Source organism: Zootoca vivipara, chromosome 16, assembly GCF_965207765.1.
Source record: "Zootoca vivipara chromosome 16, rZooViv2.hap1.1, whole genome shotgun sequence".
Classification (NCBI taxonomy): Eukaryota; Metazoa; Chordata; class Lepidosauria; order Squamata; family Lacertidae; genus Zootoca; species Zootoca vivipara.
The window spans coordinates 23,205,928-23,227,100 of NC_142599.1; the positions used below are offsets into that span (position 1 = coordinate 23,205,928).

The window sequence follows — 21,173 nt, forward strand, 5'->3', positions numbered from 1 at the left end:
TCTCTTCTTTCTCGTTCTCCTCCTTTCTTGTTTTCTTCCTCCTCTGGTTTTCTTTCCCTCTTGTCCTCTTCTTCCTTTTGTTTTTTTTGTTTTTGTTTCTTTTTTCATGTATTGATTGGTGATTATGTTTTCTTTATGTTTAATTATGTTTAATTATGTTACACTATGTTATGTTTTGCGTTATAATGTTTTGTAATGTTTCATTTCCTTTTTTGTAATTTTAATATGAAAATAAAGCTTTTTTAAACAAAAAAAAAAGAGGAAGTTGAGAGCAGGAAATTCAACAATATCTGGAGAAGGTTGCAGCTCAGTGATTAGAGAACATAAGAAGAGCCTGCTGGATCAGGCCAATGGCCCATCTAGTCCAGCATCCTGCTCTCACAGTGGCTAACCAGTTGCCTGTAGGAAACCAGCAAGCAGGATTCAAGCAGAAGAGCCCTCTCCCCTCCTGTGGTTTCCAGCAACTGGTGTTGAAAAGCACTGTTGCCTCCAATGGTGGAGGTAGAGCCGAGCCATCATGGCTCCATCCTCCTTCTCCATCCTCCATCCTCCATCTATAGCACCATCCTCCTTGAATTAGTTCAATCCTCTTTTAAAGCCATCACTGCCTCCAGTGGGAGTGAGTTCCATAGTTGAACTGTGGGTTGCATGGTGAAGTGCTTTCTTTTATCCACCCCGAGTCTGCCAACATTCAGATTCCTTGGATGTCCACACAAGTTCTAGTGTTATCAGAGAGGGGGGGGAATTTCTCTGTCCACTCTCTCCATGCCATGTGCAACCTTATAAGCTTGTTATCATGCCACCTTTGTCTTGCCTTTTTCTCTGGATGCAGTGCACCTGCTTTGCAGCCAGAAAGCTCCAGGTTTAATCCTCAGCATCTCCAGGTAGGGCAGGGGGAGATCCCTCTCTGGTAGGCTGGGAAGGCACAAGAGCAGACTATGTAGCTTTGGACTACACATGGACCAGCACCCAGAGAACGAATTTCATATTTCCTTATGGGGAAAATCCATAGTTCAGTGAAAGAAAGTCTTTCTTGCCTGCCTTAGGTTCAATCCCCAGGATATCCAGGTAGGCCTCTGAAATCCTGGAGTGCTGCCAGTCACTGCAGACACTACTAAAAATGTAAAAAGGTAAAGGACCCCTGGACGGTTAAGTCCAGTCAAAGGTGACTATGGGGTTGTGGCGCTCATCTCGCTTTCAGGCCAAGGGAGCTGGCATTTGCCCACAGACAGCTTTCCGGTCATGTGGCCAGCATGACTAAACCTCTTCTGGTGGAATGGGACACCGTGACGAGTGGCAGAGCGCATGGAAATGCCGTTTACCTTCCCACCGCAGCGGTACCTATTTATCTACTTTCACTGGCGTGCTTTCAAACTGCTAGGTTGGCAGGAGCTGGGACAGAGCAACGGGAGCTCACCCTGTTGCAGGGATTCGAACCACTGACCTTCCGACTGGCAAGCCTGAGAGGCTTGGTGGTTTAGACCACAGCGCCACCCTCATCCCTTTTTTAGACACTACCATGCTAGATGGGCAGATGGTCTGATTCCCATGTGGACAGCGTCCCATGTGGACCCTTCTTCATTGGAGGCTTTTAAAACTGAGGTTGGCTGTCCATCTGCCTGGGATACTTTAGTGGCGGTTCCTGCATTGCAGAGGGTTGGACCAGGTGACCCTTGGGGTCCCTTCCAACTCTAGAATTCTATGGTTCTATGTCCCACCCACCCACCATGCAAGTTCACCGTTTCCAGCCTAGGCCACAGGATGGAAGTTCTTCAAGATGCTCAGCAGAAATTTCAGGTGTCTCCAGCCCTATCATTTTTCTCATCTCCCCCACCGCTTGCCTCCTACTACCCTCGCCAGCTGTCAGAATGAAACGGCGTCTCCCCAGAGGAGGATGTGTGCTCATTTAATGTATGTATTAATAAGTATATTGACTTTCTCTCTCTCTCTCTCTCTCTCTCTCTCTCTCTCTCTCTCTCTCCCACCCCCCGCCAGTTGCCAGTCTCCATCAAGATTTATTCCCCCTTCATGGCCCCTTATTGATTGAGGAAAAGAGTATTCCCACAGGTCAATCAATCCTGATCCAGGCCATGGACGGGAGTCAATAGCTATTTATTATATGATATATGGGCTTCATTACTTTAAACGCTATTAAAGGGGGAACATGGCAGAGGAGTGTAAGGCGGGAAGCAGAGCGGGAGATGTCCAAGCTCAAAGCCAGAAGGCGAGGGGGGACTTGGGGGAGACCTGCGTAGAGAAACCGAAGCAAACTGGGAAGAGGGGGGGCTGCCTCAGGGGAGGGTGCGAGCAAGGTGCTCAGTGAATCATTGTCCACAGCAGGCCATCTTTTGGTCTGGCAAACAGCAATTTTGCCAGTTCTGCAATTTTGACCACTGTGCTTACTATTCTCAGGAGACAACTGTAACATGCGTCACCACTTTGCTCGGTTCAAAATGCGGTAAGGCAGCCTTACTGCCCATCCTGTAGATAGGGGCTCTAGAGTGTCGGCCCCAAGTCCTGCCCCAACTGCACCCCTGTGGAGCAAGTCTCCTCCTTATCCTTTAGACAGGGATGGATCTACTATGAAACGAATGAAGCTTCACCTTCAGGGTTATTTAATCCCAGAGGGGCCTCAGAAGCAACTTTAGCCCACATTGCTTACAGATTTTTTGGGTCTAGTAGACTCAATTTGAGTTGCACGTCTCAAATCGATCTTTTTGTTGTTGTTCTATATATTTCAACAACCCCAAAGTTTGAGTGTCAGTAGCACAGGCATTGTAAAGGGAAGGTGCCGCAGTTTGTTGGCTGTTCTGCTGAAGAACACTTAATTTCTTTACGCGTATTGTCTCTAGAAAATGACATTGCAACGAAGCTCTCATATGATGAAACTGTATGTGAACAGGTTGCTAGAAAAAAACCCAGAAAAATGAGTGTTTGGTAAAAGATGCTTCGTGTAATATGAGATAACCCAGTACTATACAGCAATTTTAATCAAAACATGAGATGTAACAGTTAATTTTAAAAAAAAATCTGTGTGATCTGTTGTGGAACATCCCCATAGAAAAAGATAACAGTGGTTACTCAGACTCTGCTGGTTGCGAAGGGGCCCCCATAGTAATTTAAGCTTCATGACCTCCAAAATGTAGGTCCCCCAATGCCTTAAGTTTGTGGGGAAGAGCTGTGGCTCATTGGCAGGGCACCTGCTTTGTACACAGAAGGTTCCACCTTCAACCCCCAGCATCTCCAAGTAGGGCTGGGGGGACTCCTTGGCTGAAATCTCAGAGAGCTGCTGCCAGCCAGTGCAGGCAATATTGAGCTAGATAGACCAATGGTCTGGTTTGACATAAGGCAGCTTCCTATGTTCCTATGTTTTAAAGGAAGGGCTGTAGCTCCACGGTGGGGGTTTGTGTGATGAAGGAGGGTCGGAAGTTCTGGAAAGCCACCTTCAGTCCGTGTAGACCATAATGAGCTATGGTCAGACTCAGTATAAGGCAAGTTTCTATGTCCCTATGTGTAGAGATCTCCTTGTGGTTGCCTTCAGATCCCCCCAGGAAGCTTTTCCATGGATCTCTCATTCATCCAAGAGAGTACACACTGCTCTTTTTAAAGTGTGCTCCGAACCCATGGATGCAAACAGATGGCCATCCCAACCTCTGCTTAAAAACCTCCAATGATCTCCCCTTCATCTGTCAGGGATTCTTTAGCTCTGGTTCCTGTCTTTCAGGGGGTTGGACTAGATGACCCTTGGGGTACCTTCTGACTCTAGCATTCTATGACAGGAGCAGAGCTCTTTAGGCCTACATAGATCTCTTCTCCTTGCTCCCTTGCCCTTGGAAGTTCCCCCATCCCTGTTTTAATGGGCAAACACAACCCAAAGTCATTGCCTTCAGGAGGAAAAGAGACTTACACAGGATGAGCAGGTAGAAAGCAAAAATGCACACACAGTCAGCACATCTCTCAAAGCATTAGCAATTCCAAAGTGGCAACGCTTAAGCCTCTAGCTCCAGAAACACCAGGAATTCCAAACTGCTTTTTTTTTTTCAATCTGCATGCAGCCACATTTAAAAGTGCCTCTTTTCTGGGATCTCTTCACCCACTCCCTTGCAGCCAGATTTGGCAAGTCCATTTCAGGGCCTCTTCCCACCAGGCCCGCAGCCAGACATATTGGAGTAAGGCGGCTTAATGAGGTGGAAAATCTTTGCGGAGTTGCTTCTTAAGTGAGCAGTTGGCATGGATATTGCCTGCATGCTTTTTTATTAGGTCTGCACGACTAAAATGAGGCTTACGCTCACCTCTTAAGAAAAAGCAAGATAGAGATTCAGAACAGGGGCCTGGTAGTATATTCCTGGCAGGAGCCAAGCAAACACCCACAGCTCCCCTCCACCCCACTGTGGCTCTGCAGGTGGATGTGGAATTGCTTGTGCAAAGCAGGGCGAGACGAGCCAGCCTGGATTGTCTATTAATTGGGATTCGTTCTCGGCAGCAAAGTCAAATCAAGCTAAAGGGAGGCACAGCATGGCTCATAACAAGACATTAGGAGACATGTCCTCCAATAATACTGATTTGCCAGCACAGCACTGAGTCTTGCACACTGCAACTGTTCTGGCAGGACTTGCGCACCAGCAAAAAACAACAACCAAAAAAACCCAACCCTCTGTTCTAGAATCCTTTGCACTGTGGCGAGTTTCCCTAATTTGCCCTGATCTGGCATTAAATGCTGTAGTATGGTCGCAATCATTTAGTAGATCGCCATGAGGTGATGAGCCAGTGTGGCGTAGGAGTTAGGGTGTTTCACTAGGACACAGGAGACTAGGGTTCGAATCGCCACTCAGCCATGAAGCTCACTGGGTGACCTTGGGCCAGTCACTAACCTACCTCACAGGGCTGTTGTGAGGATTAAATGAGGAGCCAGAGAGAACTATATACACCACTGTGGGCTTCTTGGAGGAAGGGTGGAGTACCAATGCAATACATCACTCAGTAAATCAATGAGTTCCCACGATGCAGTTTACAACAATTTAAAAATACATTATTAAAATATCTTGAAACAAACTACAGTCAAGAGAATAGGGTGGATCTCTATCATCTATCTATCTATCTATCTATCTATCTATCTAAGTTCATAAAAATGCAAGGCTGTCATGCCACAGTTTGTGTGGCTGCCAATCAGGTAAGAAAGTTACTGCTACAGTATTATAGCAATACTTCCCATAAGCCACAAACACCCACACCCCGAGATCTGCCATCACACAAGTTCTCTCGATGTTCAACCGATAATGTGCAGCACATCTAATAAAATGATTTCCATGTCGTTAAAACATGTTTTCTTTGCCTTGAGGGGGACAGAGAGGGAGGGAGAAAAAAGAGACACAGCAAAGGACCTGTTTCATCTAGAGAAGTTTCCCCCTAGAAGGATCAGGCTGGTGTCTCACCCAGTTGTTTCTCCGGCAGAGCCATAATTAAATGGGAGATAGTAAGATGTGCAAGAGACCTAGCGGCGCCTAATTAAGCCTGGCTTTCCCGAGACCAGCTGCTGGAGGCGAACCACCTTCTCCAAAAGCGAGCATCATTAGTGACATGAATGGGATGGGGGGGGCGAGAGGAGCACCATGTATCGCAGCTTCCATATTGCCAGAGGGCCCCTTTAGCAAGCCCAGGGGAGAGGGCTGCCTTTAATATTTCATCAAAGGCTTCCATGTTTAAACACTGCGTTTCCTTTTATGATTGTTTAATCAATGCGACAGCAGGACCTTAGAGCTGTGAAGCTGTTTACACTTTCGCGCGAGATCCAATACGGTTTTGAAGATGGAGATAAGCTCCCATGAGGGAGCTCTCTGGAAAACTTTTCAGGTCTCGGCTGCCCCATCGCAGAAACATGGGAGGTTTATGGGGAAGGGTCATAGCTCAGGGTCAGAGAAGGTGCTTTGCATGCAGCAGGTCTCAGATTCAATCCCCCAATGGCATCTCCAGGTAGCAATGGGAGAGGCGCCTTGCCCGAAATGTTGGAGAGCTTCTGCCAGTTTCTGCAGAGCGGTGGCAGACCTTAAGGTTCCAAATTTCAGTGGTGCACAGTTCAACATCCAAATTCGGCACCCTCAACCACAATTCTCTTGCCTTCCATTCTGCATAATAGTTGCAGAGCCCCCTGTGGCACCCCCGGGACTCTGCACCCAGTGTGACCGAATCAGTTGCTCTCCCCTCTGCATGGAGACTTCTTAGCAGGGCTGGTCAGGGGGAGAGGAGGGATGGGGTGAAGGTACTGAACTGGATGCTGGGGGAGGGCAAGGAATCCACCAACAGGTGTCTCCACCCCACTGGTGCTAGACTTCCTGGTGGACGAGGATGAGCCCCCGGCCCTCTCCCTGCTGGTGGCACTTCCTGCCCAACTCTGAAAATGGGCCATGAGCTGCTCTTCCTATCCTTGGAGAGGCTTATACCTTTAAGAAAGTGGAAGATGAGGAGCAGAATAAATAATAATGTTTAAAAGCCTTTGGATCACCTTGTATTATTATAAACAAGATGCCTCTCAAGCAGACCTCCCAGATGCAAAAAACATTCCTCCTCTCCCAGGCTTTGGCTAACTAAACAATTTATGTCCCTTTAAACTGGGAGAAGGGTATTGTTATTGTTTCTTACCATGTTTCCTTTCTTATTTTTGTATTTTCTGTCGTAAACCACCCTGTGATCCTTGGGATGAAGGGTGTATAGAAATTTACTAAACCAATAAATAAATAACTGTAATTAAACAAGAGGGGAAGCACTCAGTGATCACGACCTGAGAATGTCCCTGTTAGATTGGGGACGATACAATAATTTTACACTTTGGAAAGGAGGCTGGGAAGTGATGGAAAAGTCGAGCAGGAAACCCTGCAGACCAAGATTAAGGCATCAAGCACACCGTCTTAGCATAGCTGGCTCATCAAGCTGTCAAGAAGGAGACCTTGGATGTGCTTTGCAGAGCTCCACAAGGACGAGCGATGCCTCTCTTAGCCAAAAGAGGACTCACAATTTGGTGCAAACAGGCCAAACGGGGATGTTTTGCACTCTGCAGTCCTTGACAGGGCGGAAACTCTTGGCAGAGATGAAACCAGCTGTTTATTTTAAAACATGCAAAGTGCATGACGGGTGAACCTAGGTTAGTCGTGCCATTAATTTCAATGGGTCTACTCTGAGTAGGACTAAAAATGGGGTGTGACCCATTCTTTCCAAGCCACATGACCAAACCACCCAGTCCCGTAGGCTTGCACAGGAGCAGGGCAGAGGCACTGAGTCCTTCTGTAGTCCGGTCTGCAATCCTTACCTTATCCTAGAGTCCCATCGCCATCACCACCCTGTTTCCCTTTTCCTTCAGGATCCACTGCCTCTTGCTCTTCCTTTCCTTACATCTCCCCACCCTTTCTCCAGCTACCTGATGTTCCTGAGCTCCAGGAACAAGGAAATTGTGCAGTCTGGAGAAAGTTCCACCCACTAGCCGATGCGGTTAAAACCCAGCTCTTACCTGACCTTCCCACTAGTCACAGACAAATAATAGCAGGCTAGAGGGAAAGTCAGATAAGAACTTTTTGTTTTTAACATCTCGGAACACCAAGCCAGACTTGCGCCTGCATCTGTTCTTGCTGAAAACTAATTAAAATGAATGCCAAGCATGCACACTGTTATTCCCTTGAGGGGGGGAATCTACCAACCATTCTACTGATTCCTGCCCGCCCCCCAAGGAATCCCTACATCAACTTGTTTGCAACTTCTGTAAAATGGACAGAAACTTTGCATTGCTATCGGAGAACTTGTCCTGTGTTAAGGATCTTTGCAGAATGAGCCTCAGGGGACACTGCTCTGCCAGAGTCAGCAGAGAGGGGCAAGCCCCTGGGACCAAGACTGCTGCTACCTCCACAGCTTGAAGCTCCTCTGTCCTCCTCCTCTGAAGACTGCCTCTGAGAGGCTTCCCAGCTCTTCCAGCACCTCTGGAATACAGATTTGACCCAATTTATGTAACGCTAGCTAAAAAACCTGGTTTGTCTGCCGTCTATTTAAATGTGATGCCATTGTGTGTGTTTTTTTAAAGCAATTTATTAAATTTTTCAAAAAAACACATGAAACAATAACAAAACATTCAACAACAAACACAACACACACAAATTTTCTCTTTTTGACATCTATTCACCTATCTCACATTCCCAATGCTCTGCCAAGCTTTGACTTCCCTCCCTCCCCTCATTTGGTTTTCTTATCAACTCTTATCTCGCAGTTCCTTTACTCCCTCTACTTAAAGTCATTTCGTAGGATTTATTTCAATCCTGCAAGTGTCTTTAAACTTCTACAATTCCTCTCCATGTAGTCCACAAATTTACTCCAGTCTTTTTGGAACTTTGCCTCTCCCTGGTTTCGGATCCTGCTAGTCAGTCTTGCTAGTTCTGCATAGTCTATCATTTTTGTCTGCCACTCTTCAATCGTTGGTAACTCCCGGGTTTTCCATTTTTGGGCTAACAAAGTCCTTGCCGCGGTTATGTGATGCCATTGTTAAAACAGCTGCACAGGCTGCTACTACCGAGCCGGGTTCAAAACCCTGAACACCTTTTTATATATATATATAAATCAGATATTCCACATTATACATGTACATCTCAAATAGTCCAAATATTCTGCCAAATTATAAAGATTTTCAGGACTTCCCATGCTTCAAGACTTTGGAGGGCTCTGATCAACATCATAGTCCTACTGCATTTCGTAGTCTTCCGGTAATTCTTATTTCTCTTTCTGTTGTTATCCTTCCTTCAAAACCCTGAACAACTTAAGTGCATTGTACTTCAGGGACCACTTGAACCTTCGTATCCCAGCTCAATCAATAAGATCATCTGCAGGAGCGTCGCTGGTCATTCCCCAAGTTGGTGAGGCTTGTTTTGCAATAACAAGATACTGAGTCATTTGTGTCATCGGCCCAGTCCTGTGGAACACTCTGCCACCAGAGATCCAGCAAACGCCTTCTGTGCCAGCTTTTAAACGCCTTCTGAAAACTTTTATATTTCGCTGGGCCTACGCAGGCAATGAAGAATACATCCCCCACAACAGCCTGCTGAGATTTGTTTGAATTCTTTTGCTTTCAACTTGTTTTTTTTAATTTTTAAAAATTATTTTTCTTCATGGTTTCATGTTTATATATTGCTGTAAACTGTTGTGAGATATTTCTATGATACAGCGGTATATAAATATTTTAGTGAATAAGTATAATTGAATGAATCCTCGGTAGACTCCAGACCTTCATCAGAGTAACATTCTAAAAAAAAAAGGAAAGGTCAAGGACCCCTGGATGGTTAAGTCCACATGGCTATGGGGTTGCGGCGCTCATCTCGTTTTCAGGCCGAGGGAGCCTGCGTTTGTCCACAGACAGCTTTCCGGGTCATGTGGCCAGCAGGACTAAACTGCTCCTGGCACAACAGAAACACTGTGACGGAAACCAGAGCACATGGAAACGCCATTTACCTTCCCGTTGGAGCGGTACCTATTTATCTACTTGCACTGGTGTGCTTTTGAACTGCTAGGTTGGCAGGAGCTGGGACAGAGCAATGGGAGCTCACCCCGTCGCGAGGATTCGAACCTCCGACCTTCTGATCAGGAAGCCCAAGAGGCTCAGTGGTTTAGACCACAGCGCCACCTGCATCCTTTTACCTTAACATTCTAGTCTCCTGAACTTGGGAGTGTACACCAGGCTTCCTCAACCTCGTCCCTCCAGATGTTTTTGGCCTACAACTCCCATGATCCCTAGCTAGCAGGACCAGTGGTCAGGGATGCTGGGAATTGTAGTCTCAAAACATCTGGAGGGCCGAGGTTGAGGAAGCCTGGTGTACAACCTCTCCAGCCTAGTGGGGGCTGTCATTTCATGACTCCAGCTGGAGCTCTCCATGGTCCTGCCTCTCTTGCTGAACTCATGCCGTTTTCTCAGACCCCTTCAAGAGCAGGATGCCTGACCCCCTATGGACCTGAAGAGGCATCGTTGCACCACTCTTTCTAGGGGTGCTCATTCCTGAGTCCTGATGTGGAAAATCTCTATGCCACGTGGAAGAAGCACACCTTCAGACGCAATATGGAACCATGGAATCATTCTCAAATCTGGGTTTCACATCTTGATTAAGAGCTCTGGTGGCATTCAGAAGACTGCAAACCAGTCAAAGCAACCCCGCCTTCTTGTTAACCTTATTGCTACTCTTCCCCCCCCCCCAATTCCACAAGTGGGTATCTTCTTTTCTCTGGCAAGTGGGTATCTTCTTCTCTCTTTAGCTTCTGTGGTTGCCTCCTGGCTCCTTCTTGCTATGGTCCCCCCACTTGTGCTCAACAACACTTCCCAGTGTTACATATCCATAGCTGCCAAGTTCTCCCTTTTTTTAAGGGAAATTCCCTTATGCTGAATAGGCTTCCTCGCGAGAAAAGGGAAAACTTGGCAGCTATGTACATATCCCTTAGTGCTCCAAGCACCTTCTCTGCCTTTCAGCTCTTCAGTTTCTCCTCTCTTCTGCTTCAACTCTGTGACTGGCTTGATGTAAATACAATATTTTCACCGCCTCTCCCAAGCTTTTAGCCAATCAAAGGGAGAGTAGGGTCCTGGTTAAGTTTCTCTTTCTCCTTAATTGACAGGTTCCTAGGCTAGCACACAGACCCTGTGTACTTTTAACCTTATTCTTTTCCCTGGGGAAAACCCTGATTAAGGCTGTCAGGGAGGAAATCTGAGCCAGAGGAGGGAAGGTGGTGCAACCCAGCAGCTCCCAATCTTTTGCAGTGCAACAATATTTTATAGCTGCTGCTTGGGTTTAGCCACTGCTGGCTTTGTTTGCATGTTGCTTCATTTTTGGGATGCACTTTGCAACAACAATATTAATACACATCATGGAAATGGTATTGATTGGTTCCCATATGATGACCATTTTCAGTATCCTCCATGTTATGGCATAACCCAAAACATATTGTTAAGAGTTTTTTTTTGGGGGGGGGTTCAGTCTTGATGGAACCTTGGGTCCCTTCCAAAGCAGTGATCCTGTATCTGTAAGGGTGGAATATACAATTCCTTTGTCAAGGTAAGACTGGCTAACGAAGAACCACAATTTAGCATATCCAAAGAAGTTGTTCTGCTGCCATAGAAACAAATGGGTGGGGGACAGGAGGCGGGCAGGTGTGGAGGACTCCCTGGTCCTGAATGGAATAACTGAGCCCCTGAAGGACCAGGTGCGCAGCCTGGGAGTCATTTTGGACTCACAGCTGTCCATGGAGGCGCAGGTCAATTCTGTGTCCAGGGCAGCTGTTTATCAGCTCCATCTGGTACGTAGGCTGAGACCCTACCTGCCTGCGGACTGTCTCGCCAGAGTGGTGCATGCTCTAGTTATCTCTCGCTTGGACTACTGCAATGCGCTCTATGTGGGGCTGCCTTTGAAGGTGACCTGGAAACTACAACTAACCCAGAATGCGGCAGCTAGACTGGTGACTGGGAGCGGCCGCCGAGACCACATAACACCGGTTCTGAAAGACCTACATTGGCTCCCAGTACGTTTCTGAGCACAATTCAATGTGTTGGTGCTGACCTTTAAGGCCCTAAATGGCCTCGGTCCAGCATACCTGAAGGAGCGTCTCCACCCCCATCATTCTGCCCGGACACTGAGGTCAAGCGCCGAGGGCCTTCTGGCGGTTCCCTCGCTACGAGAAGCCAAGTTACAGGGAACCAGTCAGAGGGCCTTCTCGGTAGTGGCGCCCACCCTGTGGAATGCCCTCCCACCAGAGGTCAAAAGGAACAACAATTACCAGACCTTTAGAAGGCATCTCAAGGCAGCCTTGTTTAGGGAAGCTTTTAACGTTTGATGGATTTCTGTATTTTAATATTTTGTTGGAAGCCACCCAGAGTGGCTGGGGGAACCCGGCCAGATGGGCGGGGTATAAATATATTATTATTATTATTATTATTATTATTATTATTATTATTATTATTTGTTTAATTTCCAAGCAAAGGGTCTGCTGGTTTCTCTTTAAGGTTTCCAGACTCAAAAGAGAGCAGGGCAATTACAGGCACAGAAGTCCTGTCCTCTGTTGAGTCTGGCAACCCTATAAAGACACCACAGTCTCCTCTGACCTTCATTCCAACGAAACCGAACCCTGGGTAAGTCCTCAGAACCACTGGAACCTCTCACCACTCAGAGATTGGGGTGGAGTGTAGCAATACTAAAAGGGAAGAGAATTCCAGTCTGCTTCATGACTCACAGCTTGCCACAACAACCAGGCACCATCAGGGAGTCTGTTCTGTTCAACGAAGTCGCTGTGTCCATAGCAATGCAAAACACATGCAGGGTGTCCTGTGCACCTCACACCACAGCTCATGAAAACAGCAGACACAAATAAAAACGTTTCACGTATCGATTTAATGAGCTGCGCTAGAAGCCCCGGGGGGGAAGACCAGCTCCCAGCTGAAGAAGATAAACACTCAGTGATTGTGGCCTGAGAATGTCCCGATTAGACTGAGGGCAATCCAATCATGTTGCCCTTTGACCTTAGAAAGGAGGCTGGGAACTGACAGAGAGCTGAGCAGGAAACCCTGCAGACCAAGATTAAGGCATCGCGCACACAGACGTAGTGTAGCTGGCTCATCAAGCTGTCAAGAATAAGACCTTGCGGATTTCCACGAGGACAAGTGGCGCCTCTTAGCCAAGAGAGAAGTCGCAATTCGGTGCGAACGCGCTAAAGGGGGGTGTTTTAAATGCCGTTTTGCACTCTCCGGTGTTGGACAGGTGGGAAGTCGGGGCAACCTTTGCACAGACGGCTTCCTTCGGAGAGACAAATCCTGGAGTCTTGCAGTTTATCTGGAACCATCTGTTTATTTAAAGCAGGCATCCCCAAACTTCGGCCCTCCAGATGTTTTGGACTACAATTCCCATCATCCCTGACCACTGGTCCTGTTAGTTAGGGATCATAGGAGTTGTAGGTCAAAACATCTGGAGGGCCGCAATTTGGGGATGCCTGATTTAAAGGCATGCAAAGTGCCCATCCCTGTGACAGGTGAACCCTGTTCAAGGAGGGAGAGCCCAGGTGTTGTGGGGGCATTTGGGGGCGGTTAGGGGGGTGCAATGTCCTGGCCCATACTGGCTGCAGTACGTGTACCAGGATTTTGTTTTCTACTTGAAACATTAACATTAAAATCAGTGCAGCACCCAAGCAAGGCATGGCTAGCAAGCTCAGATCTTGATCCCATGGCTGGCACGCTCCCTGGGCTCCTGTTATATACTGCCTCTGGATGCAGAGGTGACATATAGCCATAATGAGCAGTAACCACTGATCATTTTATCATCTCTGAATTTGTTGGATTCATCCCTTTACAATCCATCATAGCCCTATGGGTGAGAATGCAAGAAGAGTCCTGCTGGATCAGGCCAATGCCCCCTCTAGTCCTGCTCCCACCATGGCCTACCAGATGCCCCAATGGGATCTCCACAAGCGAGACCCAAGCACAAGAGCCCTCTCCCCTCCTGTGATTTCCAGTAACTGGCATTCAGAAGCATTACCACTCACCATTGTGGCAAGTAAACACTGATAGCCTTTTCCTCCGTGAATTTGTTAAATCCTCTTTTAAAGCCATCCAAGGGTGTCACTGTACATTGGAACCTCGAGTTGCAGACGTCATCCGTCCCAGAGGCACATCCACAACTCGAAGCATTCGCACCCAGAAGTGTCGCTTCTGCACACGTGCACAGTGCAATTTAGTGTTTCTGCGCAAACAGGAAAACCCGGAAGTAACTGTTCTGGTACAGTACTTCCGGGTTGCTGCGGGACGCAACTTGAAAAGACATAACCTGAAGCGGAACTGAAGTATGACTGTATCTTGTGGCAGTGAATTCCACAGCTTAGCTGCTCCTAGTGACGTTGCCAGTATCATACCAGGAAGTGGCTCCTGATGCTTAGCCAAAATCTGCTTCCCTGAAAATTCCACATTTGGGACTGTATCCAACATTCCCTGTCCGCCAGCACAGGAGTTTAAAGATTGCGCGACAAAGGAATCCAGCGCTGCGAGGGAGAGCTAGTTCTGCAACAGCTGATTCTGGTTGTGAAGTATGTTGCGCAACAATCTTTCTGTTTTCTCTCGCACAGCCGATTTTTCCATTCTCTAGCGCAACAGCTGAACCTTGTTGCACAATCTGCTGCACAACAACAGTGAATGCAACTGGCATTTGCTATGGCTGTTATTTTTAGCCCACAAATGTTATGCAAATTATTATATATGATTTACTGCATTGTTGTTGTTGTTGTTGTTGTTGTTGTTGTTGTTGTTATTAATAATAATAATTTTATTAATTTTATTATTTGTACCCAGCCCATCTAGCTCGGTTTTTCCCAGCCAGTCTTTGACATTTCCCTTTCACTGGAATGCATCAAAATTAATCACGTAATTAATGATCAGCCATGGCAGACAGCAAGAAGAACAGTGCAGGTTTTAGCAGAAGACAAACTGCAGCAGAATGGAAACAACACTGATTGCAACGAATCTGGGACGGGTTGGGAATTGCTGCTTCCTCCCATCCCTAAGCTGGTACTTGAGTGATACGGCTTACCTGGTGATGATAGCCAGGTGGGGAGGGCTCATGCAAGCCCCCATGAACAGCACCACGTTCTCGTGCCGCGTCTGCCTGTATGCCATCACTTCCCTCTTGAAGGCTTTCAGCTGGTCCTCGTTATCGCGCTCAATGTCTATCAGGCGGATGGCCACCTCGCCATGCCAGCGGCCATGAAAGACCTGCCCAAAGCGGCCCTTTCCAATCAGCTCGCCAATCTCCAGCTGCTCAAAGGGGATGTCCCACTCCTGGAGGAAGATGCTGGTCTGGCTGGCCTTGCGGGGGAAGTTGCGGGCAGAGAGGAGCGAGAGGTTCATCTCCTCAAAATCGTCCTCCGATTCCTCGTCGTTTCCCTGTTCATTCTGGGGGGCAGGGATAACAAGAGAGATTTGTTTTAGTGCTAGTGGTGGAGGTGATATCCATCGTCCCTGCACGGGGATGCCGTTCACCTCTCAATCACCTGATGCCACAGTGATGTCAGGTGACCCACTTTCATCCCATGTGTGTGCATCACTTCGAAACCCTGGCAATCAGCTGGTTGTAGGGCCTGGGAAAAGCTGTGCACAGTGGTTTACAGGGGAGGGGGCACAAATCAGTGGATTGGTGGTGCCAAAAAAACCCTTTTTGAACCAGCATTGCTTTTACATGCCCCATGCCAGATGTCCCATACAACATCGGTTATAGGAAATATGGGCGTGGCTTGACCAAAACAGCCACATGGGCCAAATGTGCAGCTCTGGTGGGCCTGATTAGGCCCACAAGCTGGAGGCCACCCAATGCTGTTTTAAAGCAGGTGTGGGGAACCTTTACCCCTCCAGGTGTTGTTGAACTTCCATCATCCATGCCATTGCTCATGATCTATGCGGCTGATGAGAGATGCAGATAAGCAACATCCGGAGGGCCAAAGGGTTTCCCACACCTGTTTTAGAATCTATTTTATCTAGCCCAGGCATCCCCAAACTTCGGCCCTCCAGATGTTTTGTACTACAATTCCCATCATCCCTGACCACTGGTCCTCTTAGCTAGGGATCATGGGAGTTGTAGGCCAAAACATCTGGAGGGCCGCAGTCTGGGGGTGCCTGATCTAGCCTATCCAATGATCTGACACAGCATCAGCCAGTCCTCAAGCTATGGATACCCAACAAGCCCTGAAAAAGCAGGCATATAACACCAAGGACATGGGTTTGATCCCCATATGGGTGCAAATTCCTGCATTGCAGGGGGTTGGACTAGATGGTCCATGGGGTCTGAAATATACTCGGAGTCGAGAGTGAATTTCATGCTCTTTATTCAGCTTGTAGTAGCAAAAGGAGAAGAAGAGAAGGAATGGCTCTTTCCCCAAAACGTCTGCTTATATACATTATTTACACAATGGGCCTTGTGTGATTGGCTACTTCAGGGCTGCACCTGTAGGCCAATCAGGTTGTGGATTCACTTCTGCCAGCAGCCTGATTGGCTGCTCCTGCAGGCCAATCAGGTTGCGGATTCACTTCTGCCAGCAGCCTGATTGGCTGCTCCTGCAGGCCAATCAGGTTGCTGATTCACTTACACCTGCTGGAGCTGGATTGGGTGGCTCCTGCAGACCAATCAGACTGCTGCATTCTGGATCCTATTGTTCTTGGATTTAGCTCAGTACATAACAGGGTCCCTTTCAACTCTATGATTCTACTCTCTCAAGACGGGCTTGGGTGTCAGATGTGTTGGTGATAGACAACCACAGATCACTACAGGTCAGGTTAGATGGCCCGGAGCATTTTGTGACTGCCAGTGGGCAGGACACCAAGCTGGAAGGAGAGGCAGGCATTGGGTGGGGGAAACCACAAAAGGCTCCTGACTCCCAGGAATAGGGGGGAGCCCACCACATGGTTCTCCTTCCTGTGTGGTGCAGGGTACTCCTTCACAAGTGACTTTGCAAAGGAGCAGGATCGGTGCCTGTGTTGAACACGGGTGCTGATTCTGCCTGCTACAAGGCTCTCCTTTGCAAAGGCACTCCTGCATAATTAAGCCCCCTGCTCTTGGTCCGGAGTGGAGGTGGGAGAGGTGATGTTGTACATTTAATTAGGTTAAATAATAATAATAATAATAATAATAATAATAATAATAATAATATGCCTTGCCCTCAAGCTACTTTGGGATCAAATTCAGGGTGGGGTGGGTCACCCTGATTCAGGACCCCTGAATTGAGGCCATGGGATGGACGGGGTGGTCAACAGAGCCTTGTGTGCCTCTTACCTCAGAGGTTGGTTCCACTTCAATTTGAAGTAATGGGTTTCCTTCCAGGCTGCAGAGAAAACCAAATGTTGCAAATTATTAAGACTTGAAAGTTAGAAGTGCAAGGACCACAGGGAAAGCTACCTTCTATAGAGTCAGACCATTGGTCTATCCAGCTCAGCATTGTCAACACTGACCATCAGTGGGTCTCCAAGCAGGGGACATTCCCATTCCAACTTGAAGATGCCAGGGGGTTGAGCTTTGGACATTCTGCATGCAAAACAGATGCTCTGAGGGCTGAATTATTCCCACTTGAAAATCAATGGGACCAAACTTGTCACGAGAAACTAACTTGTCCCGTTGATGTCAACAGGACTGAAGGATGTCTAACTGAGGCTGCATCTGCACCACCATACATTTAAAGCAGTATCATACAACTTGGGGACCCAGGTGGCGCTGTGGTTAAACCACTGAGCCTAGGGCTTGCTGATCAGAAGGTCGGCGGTTCGAATCCCTGTGGCGGGGTGAGCTCCCGTTGCTTGGTCCCAGCTCCTGCCAACCTAGCAGTTCGAAAGCACGTCAAAAATGCAAGTAGATAAATAGGAACCGCTACAGCGGGAAGGTAAACGGCGTTTCCATGTGCTGCTCTGGTTTGCCAGAAGCGGCTTTGTCATGCTGGCCACATGACCTGGAAGCTATACGCCGGCTCCCTTGGCCAATAATGCGAGATGAGCGCACAACCCCAGAGTCGGTCACGACTGGACCTAATGGTCAGGGGTCCCTTTACCTTTACCTTTACATACAACTTTAAACAGTCATGCCTTCTCCCAAAGAATCCTGGGAGCTATAATTTATTAAGGGTGCTGAGAGTTGTGAGGAGGTGATCCTGCTTTAAATGTACAATGCAGATGGGACCTTGGTCTCCATGGCAAGAGTCATTAAGCTCCCCCAGAATTTTCTTGAATGGGGTGGGGCTGGAGAAGGGTCGCGGGAGATTGCCTCCCTTTCCAAATGAACAAAGGGCTGCAGTTTCTACAGCAAGTCACGTAAAAAGAATTATGGGGTGCTGTTCTCTTCTTGCGCCCTTCAAACAATCGAATGGGTCACTGCTCAAAGGCTTATAATACGAAGAAGGGAGGAAACACCAACCAAACAACCTTACAGACGAAATTATCCCTGTGTTATAATGCTTGTCATCAACGAAGCACAGTTAATTTTGCCGAACAGCAACAATACGTTTGAAGCTCAGTGAAAATATAAATAGATCTGCAGGCCAAAGAGTCATTTCTTGTGAATCAGTTTGATGGGAGGCCAGACCCAATATGAGGTTGGGGCTTATCTCATAATTTCTCTTCCCTCTGCACGCTCCCCACCCTCACTAACAGAAAGGCCACTAGTTTTCTGAAATATGACATGTTCATGATGAGGGTTTTCATCTGAAATGAAATGATTGTTTGACCCAGCCAGCCATACTGATGACTGGTGCAACAATTGGAAGATATGCAACAATTTATATAGGTATGGTTGATTGATTGACAAGCAAATTGTTTGCCGTAATGACAGATGGGGTGCCTGTGGACAAAGGACATTTTTACCTCAAGGACTTCCTGCAGAATGAAACACGTCTCTGTATGCACAGAAGCCACATTTGCACCATACATTCAAAGCACTGTGGTGCCACTTTTAAACAGTTGTGGCTTCCCCCCAAAGGATTCTGGGAGTTGCAGTTTGTTAAGGGTGCCTAGAGTTGTTTGGAGGCCTCCATTGCCCTCTCAGAACTAGTTTTCTCAGTGGTTTAACCTTCAATCCTTCTTCCCAGGGAGCTCTAGGCATTGTAGCTCCAGGAAGCAAAGAGAGGCCTCCTAACAACTCTCAGCACCCGTCACAAAACTATAGCTCCCAGGATTCTTTGGAGGAAACCAGGAGTGTTTAAAGAGGTAACCTAGTGCTTTGAATGTAGAATGTGGCCTGAGACACATTATCACCTTTGTCCAAGCAAGGCCATGTCCTGGGAGGGAGTTCCATAGTTTAAGTATGAGCTGCATAAAGAAGAGCTTTTTTTGGTCTATCCTGAATCTTCCAATGTTCATTTTCATTAGATGTCCCCGAGAGATAGTATTATGAGAGAGGAAGACCATCTTTTCCCTATCCACTTTCTCTAGCCCATGCATAATTTTATACATCCCTATTACTTTGTGTACCTCAAGCATATTGAAAACCACTGCCTTGTTTTTGAAAGCCCATTTTGCTTTCAAACTGATTGGCACCTAACCACCCACATTTGCCATTGGAGGGAAGGCTGAGTTGAACTTCCCCTAACTGAAGATCGTTTGCCCTTGATTTGTCTCAAAACTAGCATCTTACCTCTGTACCCTTCCTTCGGTGTCAGGGCAATCAATGTGGAGGGGGAGAAAATAAACTAAAGTAACTGTATGGAAGTGAGAGCTGGACCATAAAGAAGGCTGATCGCTGAAGAATTGATGCTTTTGAATTATGGTGCTGGAGGAGACTCTTGAGAGTCCCATGGACTGCAAGAAGATCAAACCTATCCATTCTTAAGGAAATCAGCCCTGAGTGCTCACTGGAAGGACAGATCGTGAAGCTGAGGATCCAATACTTTGGCCACCTCATGAGAAGAGAAGAATCCTTGGAAAAGACCCTGGTGTTGGGAAAGATGGAGGGCACTAGGAGAAGGGGATGACAGAGGATGAGATGGTTGGACAGTGTTCTCGAAGCTACGAACATGAGTTTGACCAAACTGCGGGAGGCAGTGCAAGACAGGAGTGCCTGGCGTGCTATGGTCCATGGGGTCACGAAGAGTCGGACATGACTAAACGAATAAACAAACAAACAACTGAAACACTCCTGCGAACAGCAAATGCATTTTTATTTTTATTTTAAATGGTGTCATTGCTGCTGTTTTCAATAGGGGGGCCATGGTGCATTCCTGACAGTGCACTTCCACTTCAGAGACAAAATCAGATGATTTTGGAATGCCGAAATGCAGACGAGGAGACTTTTGTAAGCGCCTCCGAATGCAAGTGAAATGCAACGTACCAAGAAGCAGGCAAAGTTAGCCACGAAATTGACACTGGCTTGGAGGGAAGACGATTGAACATCCCTCTTGAGCCCCCTAAGAATCACGCTGAGGCCATGTCTAATGTTGATGCCTCAGTCATGTCTCTGGAGTCCTGTTTGGTTCAGAGGGATCTTCAAATTATTGCAAACAAGTGATTTGAGCCACTTGGCTTCACTCCTAGGGAATATATACCTGGTTGCCGATTCCATTTTTCACCTACGTTTTCATTGATTGCCAGCTAATCTCCCCCAGGCCTGGAGCCAGAGATTGCAGTAATAGCCGAGACACTGGCAGCACAAAGCTCCTCACCTAACATTATTTCTCCTCCCAGCTCACCTCTCTCCATTTCGTATTTCAGATGAACAGAGAAGGCACCTTTTAATGATGCAACAGCAAGGAGTGAATTTAGACCCCAGAGATTGTCTTCTTAGACCAATAAAGACTGATGGTGAGATTCCAGGGAGAAACTACTCACTGAGCATTCATCCTGATTTGTTTGAGGTGCTGGTTAGCTCAGGCATCGGCAACGTTTTCCGGCTGTGGGCCGGATCATTCCCACGGACAATCGTCCATGGGCCAGACATGGGCCAGACATGTGCAGAAGCGACCAACCTATCCACGTGGTTTCCTCGCGTGAAGGCAGTAAGATCTATGGCTCGCTATCTGAGTGACCTGACGAACCCTACGCAAAGAAGGGCCTTTACTCTTGCCCGCTTCCACTCCATTTCCACAGCATTCCTACAGGGGATATTTTCCAACACTCCCCCCGACCTTCAGCTCTGCCTGTGTAACAAGGGAAAGATAGAGGATTCTATCCACTTTTTCTTTCACTGCCCCCTATACGACGCAATAAGACCGAGGCTCCTTCTACTAATTCCTCCACTCATTGCATTGGAAGATGACCGCATGAAAATTCTATTGGTGGACGCTAACCCCAGGGTTACCCGCGGAGTGGCCATCTATATCTTGCAGGCCCTGAAACTCAGGGCTCTTTTGACAGGCTAACTTTCTCTAGACTTGGATCTCTCTAAATATTTTGCAGCAGACAAAACACATGATGTGTCATAATTTTTACCAAACTCTGTTTTATATAGCATGATTTTATATTCGCTGTTTTGCAAGTGTATATACCGGTAGCTTCTGAGCATGCCCAGAAGCTGGAAATCGCGCCTGCACAGAAGGCACCACTCGGCGAGTCCCCGCACCACGCTGCGCCGGTTTAGCACAGCACGCGGAGGACTTGCCGAGCAGGCGGCTCGGTAACCGGGTGGCTCGTGGGCCAGATAAATGGCCTCCGTGGGTGGATCCGG

At 47.5% G+C, this 21,173-nt stretch overlaps 1 protein-coding gene across 1 annotated transcript in view; it reads right to left on the reverse strand.

Annotated features, from left to right (window-relative positions):
* The window catches only part of KSR2 (kinase suppressor of ras 2), a 184,574-nt gene that overhangs the window by 32,273 nt on the left and 131,128 nt on the right, over positions 1-21,173 (reverse strand). Inside the window, exons 13-14 of the mRNA XM_088660098.1 lie at positions 16,806-16,854; positions 14,574-14,935 (exon numbers count right to left, since the gene is read on the reverse strand). Coding sequence (XP_088516224.1) covers positions 14,574-14,935; positions 16,806-16,854 — 411 coding nt within the window. The remainder of the gene's footprint in view (positions 1-14,573; positions 14,936-16,805; positions 16,855-21,173) is intronic.